The sequence below is a fragment of the Bos indicus genome, chromosome 3, assembly GCF_029378745.1.
Source record: "Bos indicus isolate NIAB-ARS_2022 breed Sahiwal x Tharparkar chromosome 3, NIAB-ARS_B.indTharparkar_mat_pri_1.0, whole genome shotgun sequence".
NCBI classification, from domain to species: Eukaryota; Metazoa; Chordata; class Mammalia; order Artiodactyla; family Bovidae; genus Bos; species Bos indicus.
In genome coordinates this window covers 30,144,337-30,170,777 of record NC_091762.1, presented here as the reverse complement: position 1 = coordinate 30,170,777, position 26,441 = coordinate 30,144,337, and the positions used below count along the sequence as shown (strand labels likewise).

The 26,441-nt window shown below is 38.0% G+C and overlaps 1 protein-coding gene across 5 annotated transcripts in view; it reads left to right on the top strand.

Moving 5' to 3' along the window:
• The window catches only part of MAGI3 (membrane associated guanylate kinase, WW and PDZ domain containing 3), a 263,749-nt gene that overhangs the window by 183,665 nt on the left and 53,643 nt on the right, over positions 1–26,441 (top strand). For all 5 annotated transcript variants that reach the window (XM_019956781.2, XM_019956780.2, XM_070779772.1 and 2 more), the window contains 3 exons: positions 2,175–2,254; positions 18,800–18,857; positions 22,876–22,970. In XM_019956781.2, the coding sequence (XP_019812340.2) occupies positions 2,175–2,254; positions 18,800–18,857; positions 22,876–22,970 (233 nt within the window). The remainder of the gene's footprint in view (positions 1–2,174; positions 2,255–18,799; positions 18,858–22,875; positions 22,971–26,441) is intronic.

Here is a 26,441-nt window from a genome sequence, read left to right as displayed (position 1 = left end):
TGTATTAAAGGCCTCAATGTAAGATCTGAAGCAATAGAAGACATAGGGGAAAAGCTCCATGACATTGAATTTGGCAAGGCCTTCTTGGACATGATACCAGAGCACAGGCAACAAAAGCAAAAATAGACACGTGGAACTATTTCAAACTTTTAAACTTCTGTGCAGCAAAGGGAAGCAATCAACAGAGTGAAAAAGCCACCTATGAGATAGAAAATATTTGCATACCATATATCTGATAAAGGGTTAATATCTAGAATATATTGAATATTATGTGCTGCTAGATAAAGCTCTTGTTTGCTGTAGCTAATGTGATTGGTCTGTGTTACTGCTGCTGTTAAATCATGAATTTGCAAAAAGAGACTATTAATATAGGTCTATAGTCTTTAGCTATTTTGTTTTGCGTATAATAGACCCCATGAGTGTTTCTTTACTTTGGGGAATAATGAGTAAAGTCCTAGCAGGTCACCTCCATCTACTGATTTAGCAATACAAAGATTGGGTCTTTGGAACCAAAGTTAAGCTTTTCTAAAGTAGCCATTTTGAAATGGGTTTAGCTAGATATGTCCATGATTTTTTTTTTCCTCTAACAATCTACATGCTCATAGGCAACTTTAGAATCCTGATCATTTTCATTTTGCTTAAACTGATTTTACTGGTTTAGCTTTGGGGAAGTTGTCTCTTTGACAGAATGGGTAACACAGACAATCTTGATTTCTCTTACTTAGACTATCTATTATTCAGCATACAAAAAAAGTATTCCACTGTCTACCAACTAGTATCTGACCTGGCAATGTGTAGGAAGTGACTGCATAGCTAGCTCTGTAAGTAGCTCAGGAGTTAGGAAAAGCATAGGAGGTGTGATTAATTTCTTGAAACCACTGGCTTCATTTCCTAAAAGTGGTCAACATAGAGATTAGTGAGCTAATCTCTCCTTTGATCACATTGTTCTTCTTCCTCTGCTTTGATGAGCTTTAATTTGTATTTTATTGCCTTCCTATATATTTTCTTCCAGGATTTTTCTTTCTTTAATATCCTCATATTTCAGATACTTAAACTATAACTCTGTCTACTCAGCAGTATTATAGCTTTGTTTTAGCATTAGTATTTACTGCATGGCGACCTGGGTCTGAAGCTAACTGATTGTGGCCTATAATGAAATGAAACAGACGTTGCTCTTTGAAAGCATCTGTGCCCTACTTCAGAAGGGATGAGGAGGATCTTTTTGTTCTTTTTTTTTTTTCCTGTTAAATATGTGGTCCAGACTGTTGAGAGGGCTTCCCTGATAGCTCAGTTGGTAAAGAATCCGCCTACAATACAAGAGACCCGGTTCAATTCCTGGGTTGGGAAGATCCCCTGGAGAAGGGACAGATTACCCGCTCCTGTATTCTTGGGCTTCCCTGGTGGCTCAGCTGGTAAAGAATCCCCCTGCTATGTGGGAGACCTGGGTTTGATCCCTGGGTTGGGAAGATCCCCTGGAGAAGGGAAAGGCTACCCGACTCCAGTATTCTGGCCTGGAGAATTCCATGGACTGTGTAGTTCATGGGGTCACAAAGAGTCGGACATGACTCATCGACTTTCACTTTCACTGTTGAAAATTTAGTTTTGTAGAGTTGAGTTTTACGATACCCGTGATTTTTACTTGCATGTTACAGAACCAGATACTTTAAAACTTTTTACATTATTTCACCTTTTTATTTTTAGAGAGTCCTGGTGAAGGAAGAGGCTCTATCTGATTGTTCATCTCTTTATTCCCAATCCCCACACATCACAGGCACCTAAGAAATAGCGTTTTTTGGAAAGAGGAAGGAATTCAGCCGGCAAGAAAGCAGGCCTTTCAAGGGCAGCTTTTTAGCACAGTATGGGGCCATGTGCCCACCCTTTGAAACATTTTTGATTGCTTAGATAAACATCTGTTATTATGCACTTAGCATTTTATCCCTTCTTTAGAGCCTTCATTCTCAGTTAGTGCCTCTAGCATCATCACCTTTCCTTTATGACTTTTGAAGTAATTGTCTGAGAACAACAAGACTATTGAATCAGAAGTATACAAATGAAGCCTAGAGGAGATAAGTGTTCAAACATCATATACCTTTTATTCACTTTTTATCTTTGCTTTTGAAATACTTTTCTCCCTCTTTACTTTACTGTTTCTAATTGAAATCTTTGTTCTACAGCCACAATACCAAGACAACCACCTGGTTGGATCCTCGTCTTTGTAAGAAAGCCAAAGCCCCTGAAGACTGTGAAGATGGAGGTAGAGATTTAGAAACCTTTTATGCCATATTATTCTCTTTATCCCTTCTTGCTCCTTCTGCTTAGATAATGAATTTTCCAAAACCCTAAACAAACCACAATGTGCATATGCCCATAAGCAGTGGGGAGATATCAGTCATTCTCAGCTGATTCTAGTCATTTTGTTATTGCATCTATTTTTATAAGTCTTTGATTTTTGAGAAATATACAATTAAATCCTTTAAGGAAAATCTTGATTAAAAATAAATTTGCCATTTTTTAGACATTTGTTTTTAAAACAAACTTTAAAAATTCTAAATAAAATTTTTAGTAAGTTAGGTACATTCTGAATCACAGAGTAACCTCATAATGCCTGGTACTCCCTCAAAAATATATTTAATGAAGTATCACTAAGATAGATATGCCAGTATCTATAATCCTTAGCCATTTAGAGCAGCAATAGAAACTCAATGAGAGTTTCTAATATACCCTCCACCCCGCACACAAGAAAAATTATTTCTCTGAGAATCTTTATAATAATAATGCTTATATCTTATATATATATAAGATATAATATCATATATAAGATATAATATATATCTTATATATAATCCTGCTTGTATCTTATATATTATAGGTTCTGTTTAATGGTATGGTCTTACAAATAAGTATAGAATTTACCCCAACCAAAATGTTTGCTATGCCTTCTTGAATATAAAGTTTATTCATTTATGAATAAAATTTGCATTCCTTTTATATGACTCTCAGAAATTTTATACCTTAGTTTAAAAAAAAAATGGGTGGATTAGGATGAGATTCAGATAGTCCTCCTAAAGATTAAATTTCGATCTATGAAAAAAAATTTAAGCAGAATTTATACATATTTTTTCAGCATGAGAGAGTTTTTCTAGGAATAAGTAGAAAATGAAATGTTTAAAATGTATTTGTAATTATATAAAAAAAGGATACCTTAGAGTAAATCTATTGAAGGATGTGCAGTCCTCTACACTAAAAGCTATAAAACATCACTGAAATAAATCAGTGAAGACCTAAAATAATTGATGCAATATATTGTGTTTATTGATATACAATATAGATAGGATGACACACATTATTAATAATGATGTTCATTCTCCTTAAATTGATATCTAGGTTCTGTACAATCCCAATCAAAATTCTAAAAGTCTGTTTTTAAGAAACTGACAAACTGATTCTAAAATGTATATGAAAAGGCTTCTCTGGCTTAGTGGTAAAGAATCTCCCTGCAAATGCAGGAGATACAGGTTCAATCCCTAATCCTGGAAGATGCCACAGAGCAGCTAAGCCCATGCATCACAACTATTGAGCCTGTACTCTAGAGACCAGGAGCTGCAACTACCGAAGCCCTCACGTCCTGGAGACTGTGCTCTTCAAAAGGAGCCACCACAGTGAGAAGCCTGCACATCGCACCTAGAGAGTGGCCCACTGTCCACAACTAGAGAAAAGCCTGTGCAGCAGCAAAGACCCAGCTCAGCCAAAAATAAATTTAAAAAATTAAGTTACTTTAAAATATATATATATACATGGAAATAGTGTACAAAGGCTTTAGTTAGCCAAACAGTCTTGAAAAAGGACAAAGATAAAGGACTTAGGCTACCAGGTTTGAAGGCTTACTATAAAGCTACAGTAATCAAGAGTGTTATCTATCCATAGGATAGACAAATGGATCAGTGGAACAGGGTAAGAGAATCCAGAAATAGATGCACACATATGTGATCACTTAATTTGCAGCCTAAGTGCCAAGTCAGTTCAACAAGGGGAGGAAAATCTCTAACAAATGGTGCTGAAACAGCTGGCTCCTCAGAAGGAGAAATGAACTTCAACTATACCTTTACTCCATATACAAAAATTAATTTCAGATGGCTCAGTGATCTAGTCACAATAACTAGAAGCCTAAAGCTTCTAGAATAAAATACAGGAGGGTATCTTCAGGACTTTAAGATTAGCAAAGATGGAGGAAAAACTATAACTGTTGCATATTGCTGGGCAGAATGTAAAATAGTACAACTGCTTTGAAGAACAGTTTGGCAGCTTCTTGAAGGGTTAAATATAAATTTGCTATATCACCTAACATTTCCACTCCTAGATATCTATCCAAAAGGAATGAAAACGTATGTCCACATAAGCACTTGAATGTAAATTTTTATAGTGGCACTATTCCTGATAGCTAAAAAGTGGAAACAACTCAGTTGTCCATCAAACAATGAATGGAATATTATTCAGCAAGAAAAAGAAATTAAATACCATGTATACTATGACATGAATGAACCTCAAAAAATGTTATGCCAAGTGAAAGAAACTAGACACAAAAGATTAGCTATTGCATGACTTCATTCATATGAAATGTCTATAATAGGCAAATCTATAGAGCCGAAGCAGATTAGTGGTTGTCCAGGGCTAAGGAAGGGGATAGAGATTAATCGTAAATAGCACAAGGGATAGGCTTCCCGGATGGTGCAGTGGTAAAGAATCTGCCAACCAGTGCAGGAAACTCAAGAGACTCAGGTTCGATACCTGTGTCAGGAAGATCCCTTGGAGTAAGAAATGGCAACTCACTCCAAAATTCTTGCCTGAAACATTTCATGGACTCAGGAGCCTGGTGGGCTACAGTCCATGGGATCGCAAAGAGTTGGATATGACTGAACGACTGAGCACGCACCACAAGGAACCATATTGGGGTCATGAGAATTTTCCAAAACTGGATTATGGTAGATAGCTGCAAAACTCAGTAAATTATTAAAGTCAATGAATGGTACATTTTTTAAAACAGAAGAGTTTTATATGATGTGTAAATTATACCTCAATTAAGTTTCTTTTTAAAATGACCAAAGAATTTGAACAGATGGTTTACAAAAGACAGAGAATAGCCAATAAGAGCATGAAAAGGTATGTACATCAACTATACCTCAATTTTTTTTTTTAAAAAAGCATTAAAAATGTGCTTATCATTAATCATCTCTGTGATTTATTCACACACCCTAGAAGGGCTAAAGTCAAATACACTGACAATACCAAACTTTGGTGAGATTGTAGAGTATATGGATTTGTACATGTTGGTAGGAATATAAAATTATGTAAACACTGGAGAAATTTTGGCAGTTTCCTATGAGGTGTTATATCAAGAAAAATGAAAATAATATTCCCCCAAAGACTTCACCTGAATGATCATGACAGCCTTATTTGTAATAGTTCCAACCTCAAAACATCCCAAATATTCAACAGAATAATGGATAAACAGTTTGTGGTTTATTCATGCAATGAAATACTACTCATCAATACAAAGAAAAAGCTGTCGATATCATTCAACAACATGGATGAACCTCAGAAACATGTTGAATGAAAGAAGCCAGATCCAAAAGAATGGGTACTCAATTATCCATTATTTAAAGTCCAAGAACATGAAAATTAATCTATGCTGATAGAAGTCAGGAAATGATGGGGAAGGAGGGGAGAATGGTGAATTGAAATAAATATTCTCTGGAATGATGGACATCCTTTCCATCTTGTTTGGGGTGATGGTTATATAGGCAGCTGCAGTTGCCGAAGTTCATTCTTTGTACTTGAACAAGCACGTAAATTGATATTTTAATCATTGCATGAGCACTTAAGGTCTGTGAATTGTGGTGAATACAAATTATACCTCAAATAATTTTTAAAATAACTTTTTATAACATACTTCCCTTGTCCCTCCCTAAGGCTTTTCACAGTAAGTTTCTTAAGGTGAAATTAGTCATTGTGAAGGTAATCTAGAATATGTAATATTATAGAATTGGACTTTTTAAAGATTATGAATGTGGTATTAGTCTTTTCAGGATGTCTCTTTTGCCAGGCTCCGTTCCTTTTCTTTTTCTAGGGCTTCCCTGGTGGCTTAGATGATAAAGAAATCTGCCTGCAAGGCAGGAGATCCAGGTTTGATTCCTGGGTCAGAAAGATCCCCTGGAGAAGGGAACGGCAACCCACTCCAGTATCCTTGCCTGGAGAATTCCATGGACGGAAGAACCTGCTGGCTACAGTCCATTGGGTTGCAAAGAGTCGGACATGACTGAGTGACTAACCCTTTCGCCCTTTTGTTCATTTTCCTACCAGCTGATGGTTTCAGTTCAGTTCTCTGCCTTTTCCTATTTTCCCTTGTAGAATGTATTTATTTTCATAGCCTTAACTACCAACTTACTGTAGCTAGTCTCCTTGTCTAAATCTCTAGTGTTGTCCTCTGTTCTGAATCCTGTTTCTGTATTTCCTACTACTTTTGAGACTTTCTTTTTGATTGCCCTACTGGCACTTCAGATAAACATATTTAAAACTGAATTTAGCATCTTTCTCCCACAGTCCCCACATTTTGCTTTCTCTCTTAGGTACCATCCTTATAATCATCTGGGCCAAATCCTTTGAGTCCTATTTGCTGCTGCTTCTCCTCTTGCTCTGTCCCCTATATAGTTTCCAATCCCTGCTGCTCTTTCCTTTTTCTATATTTTGGCAATATATTATTATGAAAATTTTCCAACATATAGAAAAACTGAGTTTTTCAGTGAATACATATATTATAATGATCATTTTGCTATGTTTGCTTTTTTCATATAGCTCCCTATGCTCCCTATTCTCTATTCATGCTTTTTTTTTTCTTTTTAATATCATCCTCTCCTTTCCTCTAACTACCACACATTTGGATTTTTCTGGTCTCTTTTTTTCCTACAGTTCTCCTCCAATGTATCTTTTATGCCAGTGGTCTGTAAAATAAATGATGGCATTCCAACTATTTGGGTACAGGAAGAAAATGTCAGTATCATGCTCTACTATTGTACATACAGATTGGCAGTGGTATTCTACTTCATTCTCTTTGTCAGATTATCATACACCCTCCTCAGTCTTAAAGGAAGAATGAAGCCGACTCCTTTGCTTTTGTCAGGAGCCCTGTAAAGTTTTTCAGTTTACTTGTGTACACTTAAGTGGATTTATAGACCATATTACATAGTTTTTAATTTACACAAAATTAAAATGGGACTTAAAATGATTTCTATAAAGACACTGGTGATTAAAGGTAATACAGATATGCAAGCCCAAGGTAACAGTGAGAAAATGGTGGAGCTGACACTTCTCATACACCTCATAAGAGCTCTTTTCAACCGCATGGAGATGAAATTGGGATAATTGTTTATTTAGTCTTTATCTCCTTTTTAAATGTCTATTTTGGATATGCTTTATTATGTATATGTTAGTAGATTAGTATATCTATGTCTATGAATATATAAGTCTCTTGGAAGTACATGGTCAGATTTTTTTATTGATAAGACTACATGATCAAAAAAGTTTAGCTACATTATCCATTAATCTTTCTAAAATATAACTGCCTTCATAGCTCTCCCTTGTGCAGGTTAATGGCCATTTTAGTTAATGGCTCCCTACTATCAACAGAATAAAGTCTAGACTCCTTGGGAAAGTATTAAAGATTTTTTGTAAATGAACTGTACTCTTTACTTCTTTCTCAAAATGTTTTCATACCATAAATATGACATATTTTTATCTTTGCCACAGGCCCATTTCTTTTTTTTTTTTTTTTTTGACACTTTTAGTTCTTTTATTTAGCAGTAGCGGCTGTAGATTGATCAGGAAGCTGGTAAGAGTCTTTCATACATACACACACACACATACACACAAGTATGCACTTGGTTGGAACCAAGATGCCCTCATGAATTCTGTATCTCCAGTGGCCTTTGATTCCTGGCGTTGTTAAATCTGCATGTCTTTATCTTCCTTTTCTTTGTTCTTTCTTTTTGTTTTTCTTCCCACTCAATTACTGCTTGGTCAGCCTTCCTCCGTTTTAAATCGGAATGTTTGAGGCATAGATTTGGTTAAGTCCTCCTCGGCAATAACAGAAATTCACTCCAATACAAGTGTCCTGTGCTTCCAACAGCAGTTCTGTCTCAAGGACCTTAACCGGAGGTCTTCTGGAGTCTGAGACTGGGCCGCGTGAGCTTTCTGCTGAGTTTGTTTTTCGCTGTCCCAGTTTCCAGCACAATGGGCCTTCCCCTGCACTGGGTTTCTTCGCCTTCCGCTTCTAGCGTGGGAGCTTCACTGAGTTGGGCTCCTGTTGTGCTTGGCCTCTTCCACGTAGAGGTTGTTTCAGCCAGGTTAAACCCGAGTCATGGCACCATAGATGTCACTCGAGTGTATGTTCCTCGGTTCTTTGTCTCGTCACAACAAAGATTTGGAGCAACGGACATTAAAGCCTTCACAAACCGTGTTACAGCTCTTAGGCAAATCAGTGTTACAGCTCTATTTTATTTATAAGATAGCAGGAGAATCCAAGACTCGAAGAGAAGAGAGTGGAAGAGTACGTGGGGAGGGAGAAAAAGAGAGAGAGAGAAAGAGAGAGAGCGCGCACGCATGCACACGGGAGAGAGAGTCCCTATCTTTGCCGCAGGCCCATTTCTTATGCCAGGAACCAACCTTGTTCCCTGTGTCCACTTGGCTTATATCTGCTTATCCTTTTAAGCTCAAACATATAATTTTTGTAGCCTCCTCTGTTTTTCTCTTCCAGGTCAGGATTAGGTGTTCTTGCCTCTGTGCACAGCATGTTTCTATTGTAGCACCTATGGCATTGCATTGTTACTAGATACCTATACTCTGTAAGAGCAGTAATTTTGTCTTATCTATTTATCCCTTCAGTTGAGACTTAAATGTTTGGAAGGAAAGGAGGAGGAAAAGAAAGGAAGGAAAAGAAGGAAAGAAGCCACTCTATCCTTCGGGCATCCTTCTTGAAAATAATATTTAATCTCCTTAGGGTTCTGGGGGAAGCAAAAAATAATAATTCTACCTCAGGACTTCCCTGGTGGTCCAGTGGTTAAGACTCCACACTTCCAATGCAGAGGGCAACCATTCAATCCCTGGTGTGGCAGGTTGGGATCCCACATGGCTCATGGCCAGAAAAAGAAAAGAAAAACATCTATCTTCATTCATTAGTGAGGAGTCAATAGAGAAATAAGACATAGGAAACAAAGATGAGATTAGAATACCATCTGATGAGTGAACATGGCTTTAGCGCCACACCTATATTGGGCTTACTGATATTGCACCCCTACCAGAGGGAGACTTAAGCACTCACTCTCCAGCCTCTGTATTCAGTTGTTTGGCTCCTCCCACAAGGCAGATATGGCAAAAGATCAGATAGCACCCTCTCTGCAGGCAGGCTAGCATCAGAAGCCGCAAGAGGACCCAGAAGGCCCCAAGCCAAACACACTGAATTCATTCTCTAAAGCTCACCTATCAAATAAGGCATTCTTTCTTCCTTGGAGAACAAAGTAGAGGGGTTCAGGAAATTGAAAATGATTCTCTGCAAAAGTGTGTTGTTCCCCTAAAGCTCTTTGCATTATGGGTGACTGTATGCCTTGGTTCAGAGAAGGCAATGGCACCCCACTCCAGTACTCTTGCCTGGAAAATCCCATGGACGGAGGAGCCTGGTAGGCTGCAGTCCATGGGGTCGCTAAGAGTCAGACACGACTGAGCGACTTCACTTTCACTTTTCACTTTCATGCATTGGAGAAGGAAATGGCAACCCACTCCAGTGTTCTTGCCTGGAGAATCCCAGGGACGGGGGAGCCTGATGGGCTGCTGTCTATGGGGTCACACAGAGTCGGACACGACTGAAGCGACTTAGCAGCATGCCTTGGGTGGTGAGGGACTAATCCTTCTTATTCCTACTGTCCCAGTATAATTAATAATAGGGTCTCCTTTTACTCTTAAAAGTGGAGAATACATTACATGGTGATCTTAATTGTATCATTCTTAAGATCAGTTGAGTTCAGTTCACTCGCTCAGTCGTGTCCGACTCTTTGCGACCCCGGAACTGCAGCACACCAGGCCTCCCTGTCCATCACCAACTCCCAGAGTTTACCCAAACTCATGTCCGTTGAGTCGGTAATGCCATCTAACCATCTCATCCTCTGTCATCCCCTTCTCCTCCTGCCCTCAACCTTTCCCAACATCAGAGTCTTTTCAAATGAGTCAGCTCTTCGCATCGGGTGGCGAAAATATTGGGAGTTTCAGCTTCAACATTAGTCCTTCCAATGAACACCCAGAACTGATTTCCTTTAGGATGAACTGGTTGAATCTCCTTGCAGTCCAAGGAACTCTCAAGAGTCTTCTCCAATACCACAGTTCAAAAGCATCAATTCTTCTGCACTCACAATCACAGACAACTAGCCAATCTGATCACACGGACCACAGCTTGTCTAACTCAGTGAAACTAAGCCATGCTGTGTGGGGCCACCCAAGACGGATGGGTCATGATGGAGAGGTCTGACAGAATGTGGTCCACTGAAGAAGGGAAGGGCAAACCACTTCAGTTCTTAAGATAGAGCAACCAAAATTGCACTCAGGGATGTTCAAAGTGTTTTAATCCAAGAGGTACTCCCCAACCCCTATTACTGGAGATGCCTTTGCAACATTACCTGTATTTCTCTATGGTGGTGGTTTAGTCGTGAAGTTGTGTCTGACTCTTGTGATCCCATGGACTGTAGCTTGCCAAGCTCCTTTGTCCATGGAATTCTCCAGGCAAGAATACTGGAATGGGTTGCCATTTCCTTCTCCAGGGGATCTTCTGGTCCCAGGAATCAAACCTGGGTCTCCTGCATTGCAGTCAGATTCTTTACCAACTGAGCTACATAGTAACCTGTATTTCCCTTTTAGTTCAGTTCAGTCACTCCGTTGTGTCCAACTCTTTGCGACCCCATGAATTGCAGCACGCCAGGCCTCCCTGTCCATCACCAACTCCCGGAGTTCACCCAAACTCATGGCCATTGAGTCGGTGATGCCATCCAGCCATCTCATCCTCTGTTGTCCCCTTCTCCTCTGGCCCCCAATCCCTCCCAGCATCAGGGTCTTTTCCAATGAGTCAACTCTTCGCATGAGGTGGCCAAAGTATTGGAGTTTCAGCTTTAGCATCACTCCTTCCAATGAACACCCAGGACTGATCTCTTTCAGAATGGACTGGTTGGATCTCCTTGCAGTCCAAGGGACTCTCAAGAGTCTTCTCCAACACCATAGTTCAAAAGCATTAATTCTTCAGTACTCAGCTTTCTTCACAGTCCAACTCTCACATCCATACATGACCACTGGAAAAACCATAGCCTTGACTAGATGGACCTTTGTTGGCAAAGTAATGTCTCTGCTTTTGAATATGCTATCTGGGCTGGTCATAACTTTCCTTCCAAGGAGTAAGTGTCTTTTAATTTCATGGCTGCAGTCACCATCTGCAGTGATTTTGGAGCCCCAAAAAATAAAGTCTGCCACTGTTTCCACTGTTTCCCCATCTATTTGCCATGAAATGATGGGACGAGATGCCATGATCTTCGTTTTCTGAATGTTGAGCTTTAAGCCAACTTTTTCACTCTCCTCTTTCACTTTCATCAAGAGGCTTTTTAGTTCCTCTCACTTTCTGCCATAAGGGTGGTGTCATGTGCATATCTGAGGTTATTGATATTTCTCCCGGCAATCTTGATTCCAGCTTGTGCTTCTTCCAGCCCAGCGTTTCTCATGATGTACTCTGCACAGAAGTTAAATAAGCAGGGTGACAATATACAGCCTTGACGAACTCCTTTTCCTATTTGGAACCAGTCTGTTGTTTCATGTCCAGTTCTAACTGTTGCTTCCTGACCTGCATATAGGTTTCTCAAGAGGCAGGTCAGGTGGTCTGGTATTCCCATGTCTTTCAGAATTTTCCACAGTTTATTGTGATCCACACAGTCAAAGGCTTTGGCATAGTCAATAAAGCAGAAATAGATGTTTTTCTGGAACTCTCTTGCTTTTTCGATGATCCAGCGGATGTTGGCAATTTGATCTCTGGTTCCTCTGCCTTTTCTAAAACCAGCTTGAACATCTGGAAGTTCACGGTTCACGTATTGCTGAAGCCTGGCTTGGAGAATTTTGAACATTATTTTACTAGCGTGTGAGATGAGTGCAATTGTGTGGTAGTTTGAGCATTCTTTGGCATTGCCTTTCTTTGGGATTGGAATGGAAACTGACCTTTTCCAGTCCTCTGGCCACTGCCAAGTTTTCCAAATTTGCTGGCATATTGAGTGCAGCACTTTCACAGCATCATCTTTCAGGATTTGAAATAGCTCAACTGGAATATCATCACCTCCACTAGCTTTGTTCGTAGTGATGCTTTCTAAGGCCCATTTGACTTCACATTCCAGGATGTCTGGCTCTAGGTGAGTGATCACACTGTCGTGATTATCTTCGTCATGAAGATCTTTTTTATACAGTTCTTCTGTGTATTCTTGCCACCTCTTCTTAATATCTTCTGCTTCTGTGAGATGCATACCATTTCTGTCCTTTATCGAGCCTATCTTTGCATGAAATGTTCCCTTGGTATCACTGATTTTCTTGAAGAGATCTCTAGTCTTTCCCATTCTATTGTTTTCCTCTATTTCTTTGCATTGATCACTGAGGAAGGCTTTCTTATCTCTCTTTGCTATTCTTTGGAACTCTGCATTCAGATGCTTATATCTTTCCTTTTCTCCTTTGTTTTTCACTTCTCTTCTTTCACAGCTATTTGTAAGGCCTCCCCAGACAGCCATTTTGCATTTTTGCATTTCTGTTTCCTTTTGGGGACCCCAAAATTTGGAACTTGGAGCCTGTTTGTTTTATGCCCAGCTGGTTGTTACCACATTTGCCATATACTTGGTCTCTTCTCTGAACAGGGGAGAAATAGCCCCACAATCAGCTATTTGCAGAATAGACTATATCTAACTTACATTGTAGTCTCCATAGTACCTTGCACAGAGTAGATGCTAGTAAAGGGGATAGTAATAACAGTATGTTAAATGTAAGTTTTTATAGTTTAAGATATTGTTTACCTTCTGCTGAACATTTAAGATCTAGAAAAACTTTACAGTTCCTAAAACTTGCTCTTTTCCCCCCAGTCTTCTGCTATTCATAACCTGTGTTTTTACACCATATCTGATGCTTTAATGAGTGTACATGTTTGTCTTCCACTCAAAATAATTAATGTATTAATTAAATGGTCATCTTAAAAATTCAACATCAGGAATCCATTTTACTTTCAACTCACTACTTTTCTCTTATGATGAAAGAAAGATTAAATTTTTTACTAAAGACATTTTTATAAAATGTGTTCATGTTGATACCTTTATAGAGAATGGTAAAAGAAAATTATCAGTTGAATAGAGCTCCACAATGAGAAAACAATTATAATTTATATATTTAAATAAGAAAATTGCTATTTAGAGAAGAGGAATGATAAGTTCATGGGCCTTAGAACTAATCAGTGGCTTTATATGCCAGAAATAGTTTTGCTTTTTGAGTCAACTTTTGGCACGGGGAAGGTGCTTTAGCTTTTAAAATAGGAAAATATGGTTAGGTCTTTCCTATTTTCTCTTCCAGAGTTCTCAAACTGCTTTTTTTTTTTTTTTTTTACAACTGAGTTTCCAAAACAAGAAGGCTATTTCTCAAGGACTCCACAATTTACTCTTTAATACCCCAGTATGCTGAACTTTGTCCTCTACCTTTCTCGTGAAACTGCTTTTCTTAATGTTACCCATAACCACCTGCCTGATTGCCAGATTTAGTGGACTCTTTTTAGCCCCTATCTCCAGTCCTGACAGCTTTATAAAGCATTTGCTCGTGTTGACCACGCTGTCCTCGTCTGTCTTCTTTGACTCCATTCCCCCTATTCTTACTTACTCCGCTCCTTAAATTGTTAATGCTCCTAAGCTTCTATTCTTCATCTTTTCTATTCACAACTTACCTCAGTAATTTTGTCTACTGCCGTAGCTTTAATTGCAGTGCCTCCCAGATCTTTTATCTTCCTCTGTTTCTCTTCTGAGGACAGGACCAGGTTCATATTTCCAAGAAATTATTAGGTATCTCTACAAGGATGTTGCATAGTCCCTCAAATGCAACACCTTCCAAACTGAGTTAAATCTTTTGTATACCTGCACTTCCTGCTGTCACCAACTGACCTTACATCCTCCCAGTTCTGTGAGCCTGAAACTGGTTATCGTCCTCAACTTTTCCTCACCCTATCTTCATTGCAGCAAGTATCAAGTCCTATCAATTCTGACTTTAAAAAAAACTGCCATCTCTTAAGTGTCCAGTGCTGCTCATCATTTTTTTTTTTTCTTATCTGTCTCCTGTGCTGTCTCAGTCACTTCAGTCGTGTCCAACTCTTTGCCAACCCATGGACTGTAGCCTGACAGGCTCCTCTCTCCATGCGATTCTCCAGGCAAGAATACTGGAGTGGGTTGCCATTTCCTCCTCCAGATATCTGTCTCCTAAGTGCCTCTAAATCCAAATTAACACTTCTTTCCTCTTCTCACAGCTGTTTCCATAGGTATCCAATAAATATTTTATAATGTATCATATTTATGCTTAAACAGCCATTAACCTGGATATCATCTTGACCTCCTCCCCTCCCACAATCTTCGTGTTAGTCATTAATTTCTGTTGCTTCAACTTGTTTGTCTCTATTATCCATTCTATTTATCTCTATATCCATTCTTTCTATATTTCTATATTCCCACTACCAGTGCCTTAGCACCAGCCTTCATAATTTCTTATCTAGGCTATTAATGATTTTCTTATTTGCCTGCCTTTATTTTCACTCCACTCCATCTATTTCATCCTTTATTACTGTTACCCATAACTTCCCCAAATGTAATTTAATCATGTCACAGTCCAATTTAATCAGTTTCATCATCATCATCAAAATAAAGGCCAAACTCCTTAACCCAGCATTCCAGAAATGTGTTTTGGTTCCTATTATAAGACAAGCCCCCTGGCATATGTACCTCACTCTAGTCCTATCAAATTTTTGTAATTACTGAAAATGCCAGCCATTTTTAATCCCTCAGTGCTCCTTCATCAGTGAAATGGCCTCCCTCTCACCAATCCCAACTCATTCTTTAAGACTGCTCAAATACACCGTCTTCTAGAATACTTTTCTGATACTTGTTTTACCAAGCAATTGGTGGTGGTTCTCAGCTCTCCCTCAAAAGCGTGTTTGTTTCATTATTATGCTTCCCTGATAGCTCAGACATTAAGAGTCTGCTTGCAATGCAGGAGACCCAGGTTCGATTCCTAGGTTGGGAAGATCCCCTGGAGAAGGAAATGGAAACCCAGTCCAGTATTCTTGCCTGGAAAATCCCATGGATGGGGAAGCCTGGCAGGCTGTAGTCCATGGAGTTGCAGAGTTGGACACAACTGAGCCACTAATGCCGTCACACTTTATATTTCGCTATATCGTTTCTCTCTTCTGTCTTCACTTTTCGACTGTGAACTCCTTGATGTCAAGAACTGTGTTTCTAATTTTTATTTTTGCATAAGGAAGGAGAGGGGAGGAAGAGGAGGAAGAAAGGGAAAAAAAGGAAAGAAAAGGGGGAGAAATTCAGTAAATGAATTGACTCACTGGATAGTGTATAAAATTGCTAGGTATTTTAGTCTAGGTTTTATTACCTTTAGTTTAATAGGGCAAGTAATAATCACTTCTTTAACTGCATGAATCTACCCTGCAAAAACCTGTCTGATGTTATCACATGTGAGGGTTTAAAGTGATTCCTAAGAGTAATCCAGAAGATAAATTACCGATTTGTTTACTCGCCTAAAGAAAAGACTGTACTTTATCTGTTAGTTGCTTCTTTAAGTGCTAACTAAAATGCTGACTCAACTTCCACATTAACACTGAAATATATTTGTTGATCTTTTTTCTTATTAGGCATTAATACATCCTTCTTAGTGAATTTTTTAGGGAGCAAATGGAATATTTCAACTATCTCTATAGTTGCTTGATTCAGTTCAGTTCAGTCCCTCAGTCGTGTCCGACTCTGCGACCCCATGGACTGCAGCACACCAGGCTTTCCTGTCCATCACCAACTCCCGGAGCTTACTCAAACTCATGTCCATTGAGTCCGTGTTGCCATCCAACCATCTCATCCTCTGTCGTCCCCTTCTGCCTTCAATCTTTCCCAGCATCAGTCTTTTCAAATGAGTCAGTTCTTTGCATCAGGTGGCCAAAGTGTTGGAGTTTCAGCTTCAGCATCAGTCCTTCCAATGAATATTCAGGACTGATTTCCTTAGGATGGACTGGTTGGATCTTATTGCCGTCCAAAGGACTCTCAAGAGTCTTCTCCAACACCACAGTTCAAAAGCATCAGTTCTTCAGCACTCAGCTTTCTTTATAGTCCAACTCTCACATCCATACATGACAACTGGAAAAACCATAGCTTTGACTAGACAGACCTTTGTTGGCAAAGTAATGTCTCTGCTATTTAATGCTAATCCCTTGAATTTATAGTTGCTTAAATTCTCCAAAATTCTCACAGAGCATAAATCCAGATGTGGTACCATTGTAGAATTCATCCTTATATAGCACAATTGAGTTCTCATGCTATTTCAAGAAAATTTCTATTAAAGAAAATTCTTTCTCTCTCATAGGAAATTCTCCATGATATTGCTTTGGTAATATTATTATATAGAGCATTTTTCACAGTTTCATTGTTCATACAATCCAATAAATACTTTTATTCATGTAGCAGTTGCTTGGTGTTGACTTGAAGAAAAACACACAACATGAAGGAGAGTTGTGAGCTTTGTTATTTAGGGTCTAACTAAGGACCATGCCCCAGGAAACAGGCACTCAGTAACTCCGAGGATCTGTTCCAAGAGCTAGGAGAGGAGCCAGGATGTATATGAATATTTTGGTTAGGAAATCTATGTAGTCAAGCATACATTTTAGTAAAAGATTACTGCTAATCACAAAGAACAGATAGATATCTCAAGTTAATGGTCTTAGTATTTTCCTGTGTATGGGAAGAAAAGTCACTGGGGTCATTGAAATTCTTCCTTCAATAATCTAATTATCGAAGACCCGTTTATCCAAAGCACAGAGCACCTCATCCTGTTTTATTTTTTCATCCCGAATTGCTTTCAGGATGCACTGGGTTGCAACTTAACCCTTGTAGAACTGGGTGATGAGTGATGCTCTTTGTTCTTTTTTCTGTTCACATGAGTCATAAAATATTGTACTTATTGATGATTGTTTGCCTTGTAGCTGTGGAGGATCAAAGTGAACTGAAGTATATCCCAGTTCTCAGTTGTTTTGATCTGTTTTCACATAGTAGTTACTTTTCAGCTATTCTCATCTTTTCCATCTCAGACATTTCAACCAGATTTTTTCAAAGGAAAACCGCAAAAGCTCACCAGACTTCAAAACTACCAGTTAATATTATATACATAGGCAGAGCACTATGTATATAGGAGAAAAAGGGGTGGAGATGATTCAGAGCTTTTCATTAAGAAGCTGGTCATCTATTCTCTTCTTTTTTCCTGAATGTGGAATAATATTTTTTATTAGAGCGTAACGGTTTGTACTTTTTATCAGGTTCAATGGGATTTTTTCTTACAAAGTGGATACATTGTACTGCAGCTTAATGATATGAAATTAATAAGTTCTTTGATATTTTCTAAGCCTGTTTGCTGCCTAGCCTGTGTCATTTGTATATGTATGTATATGTGTCTGTGTTTCAGTATAGCAGAAACACAGTCTACAAGAAATGGAAAATCAAAGAGTGGTCATCATGGAGTACAACTGTAGATTTTTAAAAAAAACTTCCTTCTTGCTGAGCACCTGTGTATAATTGATAGCAATAAAAACCACCTGCTAGGAACACTCCTGCCAACTTAAACCATGTCTGACTAATAAAAAGATTCCTCAGCAGCCTTACCTTGGAAAACAGACAGAGTGGGAGGGAAAGAGGATTGATTCTAAGGGTCAATTTATGTTAAAAAGACCAGAATTTTTTTCTTTTTTAGCTATCAGAAATTCAACTACCTTTAATTTTTCTGATTATATTTTATTGGTCACTTTACTTGCAATAGTACATAATAATTATATGTAAGATATTTCCTTGTGACCATTCACAAATAGAGATTCTACACAAGGCACTGCGTAGTTTTCCTTCAGACACTTAGATCTTGTTATTTCAAGAGAAAGTAGGTATTTTCTTAGATTTGAAGCAAATCTAAATTACCCACTTGAAATGGTTTAAATCCAAGACTGGACTTTCCTGTGGAGAGAAGTAGGTTAGAATGTGATAACAGAAATAATCGACAATTCCTTTGCATCATAGTGAAAAAATTAACAAGCAGCTGCTGCTTGTTACTGACTTGCAGGCTGTGTCTCACATCAGTGCTATAAAGCTATTTAAATGAAATAACTATACCAGGTGATTTTTTAAATACCTAGCATTTTTATGACTCATGATTCAAATAACACCTTCGAGTTTAATGTTGTCTTTTGTTCTCTGTTTCTGATTACTTGCTGAGACATTTACTAGTTATTGAAGAAGCCACTCGAGTCAAACTGTGTTTGTATTTTGAAAGTGAGTTCTTACCTTATCGTCTCCCAGATATCAGTGTAATGAAATAAACGACAGGAATTCACTTGGTAAATTCTTTTCTTGTTGGTTTTGAAACTGGCATTTCACTCAATTCTTTTTTTTTTTTTAATTTGCAGAACTTCCTTACGGCTGGGAGAAAATAGAGGACCCTCAATATGGGACATACTATGTTGAGTAAGTTTGTATCTCAGTTTATGCTTTCCCAAAATGTTTCCCTTTCATTGCACAATTTTAGGGAGTGAATGAAGTACCTTACACTTCTGCAATCCCGCTTCCAGGTTTTGCCACCAGGGGAATGAGAAGGTAGGGACAGTGGGCATTTACTTCACTGATTCTGTGCTCCCTAGAAGTTGGCTTTGAAGTAAATATAGAGAGCCAAGGGTAAGTTGCTCAGATGACTAATAGCTGGAGATGTCATCAGTACTACTGAGGCCTCTAGAAAGAGAAGGAGTGGATAGAAAGCGAAAGGTGAACTAGTAAGGTCGCTTTCAACACCACACCTGCATGATTCTGAAGGCAGTGAAAGCACTTGAAGGGCATTGTATCATAGCGATCCAAAGTTTTGAAGTACATGATTACAACTGTTCTCTTTTTTAAGGAGTTAATCAAGGAAAACTTAGTTTTCTTTTTAGAGGTGAAAGTTGCTTCTGACACAGCTGTTATAGTTAAATTTAAACATAAATCTGTGTTGGAATAGAGGATCAAACACCTGCCTATGTTAGCCAGAGAAATTAGGATAACATCAACTTCTGATTTTTCTTTCCCTTTTCTTCATTTATCTAATTGCTACATTGTTATGATCATTGAGATTGCTTTCTTTCCAGATGATATAGATAGAATTTTGATCTCAGTCATCTACTACCAGGCAAATAATTACATCAGAGAGGTTACTGTTAACTTGGGAACTAGGAGTCTGCACTATCTGCCAAGGTAGTGAAGGCAAAATATTATTACCTGGAAAAATGGTGAACATGAACATCTTCTATTTTTATGATTGCTAATTAGTTTTTCATCATTTTCTGGCATAAATGAATGCCACTTCCCTAAAGTGAGTAACTGAATCCTGTTATAATGCTAGTTCTTATACTAGTGTGTAGGATGTTACTTGAGTCACTGTACTTAGAGAGATTTTTGGAATGATTTCTTAAAGTCTAACTTATACTCTAAGAAAAATAACTCAGTTTGACCCTTAGATCTGTAACTTAACAGCTCCACTGAAAGGTTATGTTAATTTTATTTCATATCTTTCCGATACTATGATGTGAGAAGTATATAGCAGCTCTTTTGTTACTTTTTTCTAAAGTATATTTAGTTAAAAGAAAAAAAATAACCATTTTTCAAATCAAAGGAATATTTGAAGGCTAGCTGAAAAGAATTTGTGGTAAATTTCCCCCTAATAGTTAGTCTGTTCAAATTGGGCTTCCATCAACTATTATTTGCCATTAACACTGCTGAACATTTCTGAGATAATGATTCTCATTCTCTTAGTATCCATTCCAACAAATGTGAATGCATGGTCAAGAGGTGAAATTCATTTGCCTGTTATAAAATCTTGCGCTAAATGATCTGGTTCTCATTAAACAAGGATGTACTAATATTGAAGCAACTTCAGGGCAGTCCTGAAGTGACCTGCTCCCAGCTGTCATGGAGGCATGTGAAACAGCCTGATTAGAAGCAGCAGCAATGGCACCGATGTGATTTTGTATGATAGTTCCCAGACGAGCTCATTCTACTGGAGGGTAATTTATTAGATTAAGAAAGAGCAGGCTGTACTCAAGATGCACATTAGTATGGAATCAGCCGAGTTCTGAAGTGTGGCTTGATTCCCAGATTAGTTAGGCTTTGAATCTCAACTATAGTAATCTGCAGTGAGTTTACTGATGGAGATAAAAAGCTGTTACTTGAATGGCTACTCTCTGGCTCTCTCAGTTTGTCAAACCAGATGGCGCAATGATTGCTCTTGGCAAGAGCCTTATAGTAGTAACACCAACTGCAATGGCAGGTTTTTGGGGTAAGCATTTATTTTAGAAAATGAGATTCTGAAATGGATTAATTTATTTTTGGAAATAAAATTGTTCCCAAAATTTAATGGCAGGCCTTCCATAAGAATGCACATATCTTTAGAAATGTTGTCTTAATGTATTCTTTAATTGCCTTCCTACAGTTTGGTGACACAGTGAAAATATACATCTGCTTTTCATATCTTAACTTTTCATGAAGGATAATGATTTTGTTTGTGGAAATGAATTCTTAAAATTCATACATTTACACAAAATTTTAATAGAGATGAAATTTCAAATTATAAATTATCTGTTTAAATCAGGCTTGTTTGCTACTCTTGTTTACTTTTTCTGATAATCTATTATGTTCTCTTCTCTTCCCATAACTAGTTTTACAGAAAACAAAATTTGTTACATGTTAATAATACTATGGGTATAAGTAACTAAAGGAAAAGGAGAGTGTTTTTACTATTTTGTTTTTTGGTTGGCATTTTAATCTAGGTAGTCTAAGGTGACAGATGCAATTACTCTTTTCTCTAAAATCTTACACTCTTTTGTCAAAGACTTTTCAGGAAAGGGATTACTCATTTGCATTCTTCTACTCTCTTCTCCCACACATTACAAAGAGTATAAATATAAATTACTCCTTTTTATGTATTAATGCCTGGGCGGCAAAGTGAGTCATTCTAACTGATGACGTTCAAGTAAGCCAAGGTTCTTTCTAAACAGGTTTATTCTTTTCGAAATGTCAGTTTCTAGTTTTGTTTTTTCAAGAATATGTAAATTATCAGTATATAATAAATAACTTTAAAAACGGTACCTAACTTAACACCGAAGATTTTCATTCTCATGGAAGGTTAAACAGTTAACTCAGTTGATAAGGTCCTTTCTCATAGTAAGAAGCAGAAGCATACTTGAATTTTAGTGAAATCAGAACCCAAAGAATGTCACGTAGAGCTTGCCATATTTGGAGCTCTGAAACTGAATACCTACATCTGTTGCAGGGTTGCTAATGCACTAGAAGCCTGAAAGGCATAGAGAGGCATACTCGGAAGCGAGGGTACCTTGCTGTAAGGGTTTTTTTTTCTCCCTGTTGACCCCTCCTCCATCCCCATTAATGGTCACAAGTGGCAAAGAAAATATCCAAGTTGTATGACTATTTGTGTATAGATTTTGTAATATTCAGCTTATCTAAAGACAGTCTTAATCTGAAATTCTCATGATTTAATGTTTAATTATTGATATTTAGTAATGTCACTTCTTGTTAAAATGGTTTCTGCTGGAAAATGAATTTCAATTGGCTGAAATGTGTTTGTAGTGTAGAAGTATTAGATATAATTCCCCCTTGTTTCTGTGTTAGACCCATTTGCAGTCTTAAACATCTTTCGTATAGTAGTTGCATTCTTAATCCACCACAGTTAACTGGCTTGCCAGGATAACCAATGCTCAGTTCTTCTGTGAAACACGCTTTCACCGTAGTGTATTGAATACCATCATCTAATGGCCTGCCTCTCGTCTCCCCATACTTTCCTGATTTCTACCACAGGCTTGTATGCTTTCAAAGAGTTAGTTATGATTGTTCCTAAATTGTCAAAAAGAGTTGAACGTATAATTATGTAATTAGTTATTATATAATTTTGAAGCTTAACTGTAAAAGAGTTGGTCTGTGATAACAGTTTGATAAAAGCAAGTCACTTTGCTTTTTTTTGATGTAAATTGATGTGGGTGAGTCAGTTGGAAAAATAATAGTAAAATTCTAGAAGACATCTGTACTCAGATTTCTTCAAAAGTGTCTTCACAGCTGCTTCACTTCAGAGAAACTTAAAACCTTCCTACTATTAACTGCCTTTAAAAAAAAAAAACTTAACTGATTAATTGCCAATAGTTCTAGCTATATCATATATGAGGGCTTCATTTACAGTTTTGAAAACTGTTGTTAGCAATATTAGAAACGATTATAGAGAAGCTTTATGAAACATTTCAGCAACTTTGACTTCTAGGCGTCTTCTGTGGGTCATTCTTTAGCTGTTGAAAAGCTCTTCCTCCATGACTTGTCAGCATCTCTGGGTTCCATAGCGTAAGGATACATGTTTGTCCCTTAACGTGTGATGATGGAATGATACGAGAGTCTATTTTAAAATATGTAACTCTTTCACATTAAACTGAAATGCATATTTGTCTACATTTTACAGTCACCTTAACCAGAAAACCCAGTTTGAAAATCCAGTGGAGGAAGCCAAAAGGAAAAAGCAGTTAGGACAGGCTGATACTGGGTCTTCAAAACCAGGTAGAACTTTTACCTCTATCTTCTAAGAATAACTTGTGACATTTATATGCTGAAATAATAAAAGTGAGTTTGAACTTTGAAAATCAACAGAGACTGTCTAATTTTTGTCACTGTAAAGATATGAATAATCTTAATAAAACATCTGGCCATTTTGAAAATGTTGAGGTTTTTTTTCTCTTGCTGCTTATATAGAAAGTGTGAAATTGTTGGGAGAAGGGATTGAATAACTTTGTTATGGGTGCAAGGTTTTAATTTGTAAATTGGATTGTTTTCTAGTGTTTAAGGCCAAGTCAGTATTAGATCTTTGATTTATTATGAGCTTCTCCCAAGTTGATTGCTTAGATTTAATAACATCAGTGACCATTCAGGATTCTTTATTAACTGATACGAACAAATACTAAGCAAATCCACTATTATTGTTTGCCTATATCATTGATTCTCAACTGGGATAGTAGGGTATTAGTAATATCATTTGATATTTGAGGAACATTTTTAAAATGCATAGGTCCTGAGATTTTGATGAGCCTAGCCATGTGTATTTTGTAAAAGATGTCCAGGATGTTCCATCCTACTCATCCCTCATTGCCTCCCCCTTCTCTGTCATTAATAAGATGTTTATCATCATAATCTAGTAGATTCTTCCCTCAGTTGCTGATGAAACAGTTTTTTTTTTTTTATAGCCCCTCTTCAAAAACATAGTCCCTTCCCTTAAGTTTTACATTTGATTTAGCAAATATTTTTAGATTAATAAATATTTTGGAGCACCTTCTGTATGTGTAGTGCTTTCCTTGGTACCTGGTATTAAAAAATGATTAAGAGTAAGACAGGTCTTACCCTCAAAGTTTACAGTCTAAAACAGGAAACTAATGGTTATAATATATGCTGGTAGATGCCATCCTGTGTTAGTAGTTAAATGTACAGGGAGACAGCGCAAGTTTGAATCCCAGCTGTGTAACCTTGGGTGAGTTTTTTAAATGTTTGTTTTCTCGTCTATTAATACAAAATATGAATGGTAGTAGTACCTACCTCTTAAGGTGGTTCTGAGTATGCAAGTTAATACATGTAAAGTGCTTACAAATACATGTCTGGCACATGGTGGCCAGAAAATGATAGTTTTCATTGTTATTAATAAAGACGTACAAGGTTCAGTGGTGGTGTAAAAGAGGGAGTGCTCACCTTTGCTTTAAAGGAGGAAGTTGAGGGGCAGGGGGACTTTCAAACAGAGGACATATATTTGAACTGGGTCTTCAAGTGTCAGTAAAAGCTAAATCAGGCAGATTAAAAATTCAGAGGAGCAAGATGGCATACTGAGTAGATGGAACAGGATATATAAAATCATAGCAGCATGAAGTGGTGGTTCAGGGGTCAGAGAACAGATACGAATGACCAGAGCATAGTAGAAATAAGAAATGACGTTGCAAGGATAGGCAGCCATGAGAAGAAGCCTGAAATAGCTGACTTTTTTTTTTAATGTCAAGTGCTTGTATTTATAAGAGATCAGTAAGTCTGAGAAGAACATAGCAAAGAAAGTAGACCTACTCCTACCCCAAACCTGCCTTTGTCAGTATTTCCAGAATAGCCCTACTGCTTGCAGTAGCCGTGTGCACACTGCACAAGCCATGCAGCCATACAGAGCAGCCCCCAGGACTGCTCTTTTCTAAGACCCGGTAAGCTTTAATGCATGCTAAAAGGGGCAGCAGCAGATACACAGAGATAACTCTGGGCTTGATAGTAGTGTGGTCTCAATATGAAACAAGTCAGCCTTGTGAATTTGAGTCATTAGGGAAATGAGCATCAAAACCACGGTGAGAGACCGCTTTATGCCTGCTAGGATGGCTGTAACCAAAAAAAAGCAGACAGTGACAGGTGCTGGCAAGGATGTGAAGCAGTCAGAACCCTCAAACCTTGATGGTGCAGTGTAAAATGGTGCAGCCACTTTGGAAAAGTTTGGCAATCCTTCAGAACATTAAATAGTTATAATATTAATACATTCATGGTAACTGCTGCATTTCCATTCCCAATATGTACCTAAAAGGAATGAACGTATTTGCCTACACAAAATCTTGTACATGAGTGTTCACAGCAACATTACTCATAATATCCAAGAAGTATAAACAACCCAACAAATCAGTGAACAAATAAAATGTGATATATCTGTATAATGGAATATTATTTAGTAATAAAAAATGAATAAAGTACATGCTACAACACAGATGAACCTCAAAAAATTATGCTAAGTGAAATAAACCATTCAACAGACCACATATTATATAATTCCATTTATATTAAATGTCCAGATTGGGCATGTCTATAGAAAGAAAGTGGCTTAGTCATTGAGGTTAGGATGTGAGGGCAGGTTGGGGAGAAATGAGAAGTGACTGCTAATGAGCACCAAGATTTCTTTGGTGTGTGCTTGGGGAGACAGAAACTGTGCTAAAGTTAGATTGTGGTGATGGTTACCACGTCATTGACTTGTATAATTCTGTCATATGTGGATTATGTCTCAATAAAGCTGTTAAAAAAGAGATTTGTCAGAAAAATTTAAACCGTATTTTGAAAAGCTAACTTAAACAGTGTTTTTTAAGTTATAAATCTGTACAGTTTGATCCCCACAGTTTTCCTAAGTGCCCTAATGGCAGCCAGGTGGAGCGAACTTTCTGGAAAAGAGAAGACAGGTATTGCTTGCAAATGTGGATCACTTTTAGTGCTAGGATCATCTGAGGAAACCTCTAAAAATAGGCTTTTCAGTGAAACTGCTTTTTGTCTTCCTGAAGTTTCCACTAAGCACAGGTATAAGGGAAAGAAGCACGAAGCCCTTTGCTAGTAGTGCAGGGGCTCACGCCACTCATCAAATGGAAGTTAGAGGCTGCAGAAAGCCTGAGTCATGGGTTATACAAAGTTCTCAATGTAGTCTGTCTTATAAGTTTGTGACAGTTGCCTTCATCTTCCTAGAATAGTGTTTTCTACGTAGAGCTCCAGTAGCTGCTTATTCAAATGAAATATACATCCGAATGAGTGCCCAAGGCTTTCCTTCAGGTGTGTCATTCTGACTTCTATCTAAAGGACTCTTTGCGATTAGAAAAAGTAAGTACAGACAAGGCAATGAGAAGGAGATGAAATAGATGTTTTTTTACCTTCCAAAGGAGAAGGCAATGGCACCCCATTCCAGTACTCTTGCCTGAAAAATCCCATGGGCGGAGGAGCCTGGTAGGCTGCAGTCCATGGGGTCGCTAAGAGTCGGACATGACTGAGTGACTTCTCTTTCACTTTTCGCTTTCCTACATTGGAGAAGCAAATGGCAACCCACTCCAGTGTTCTTGCCTGGAGAATCCCAGGGACGGAGGAGCCTGGTGGGCTGCCGTCTCTGGGGTCGCACAGAGTCGGACACGACTGAAGCGACTTAGCAGCAGCAGCAGCAGCATACCTTCCAAATGACGTAGAAGAGTCCTGTAAAAGAATGAGAAATGATTC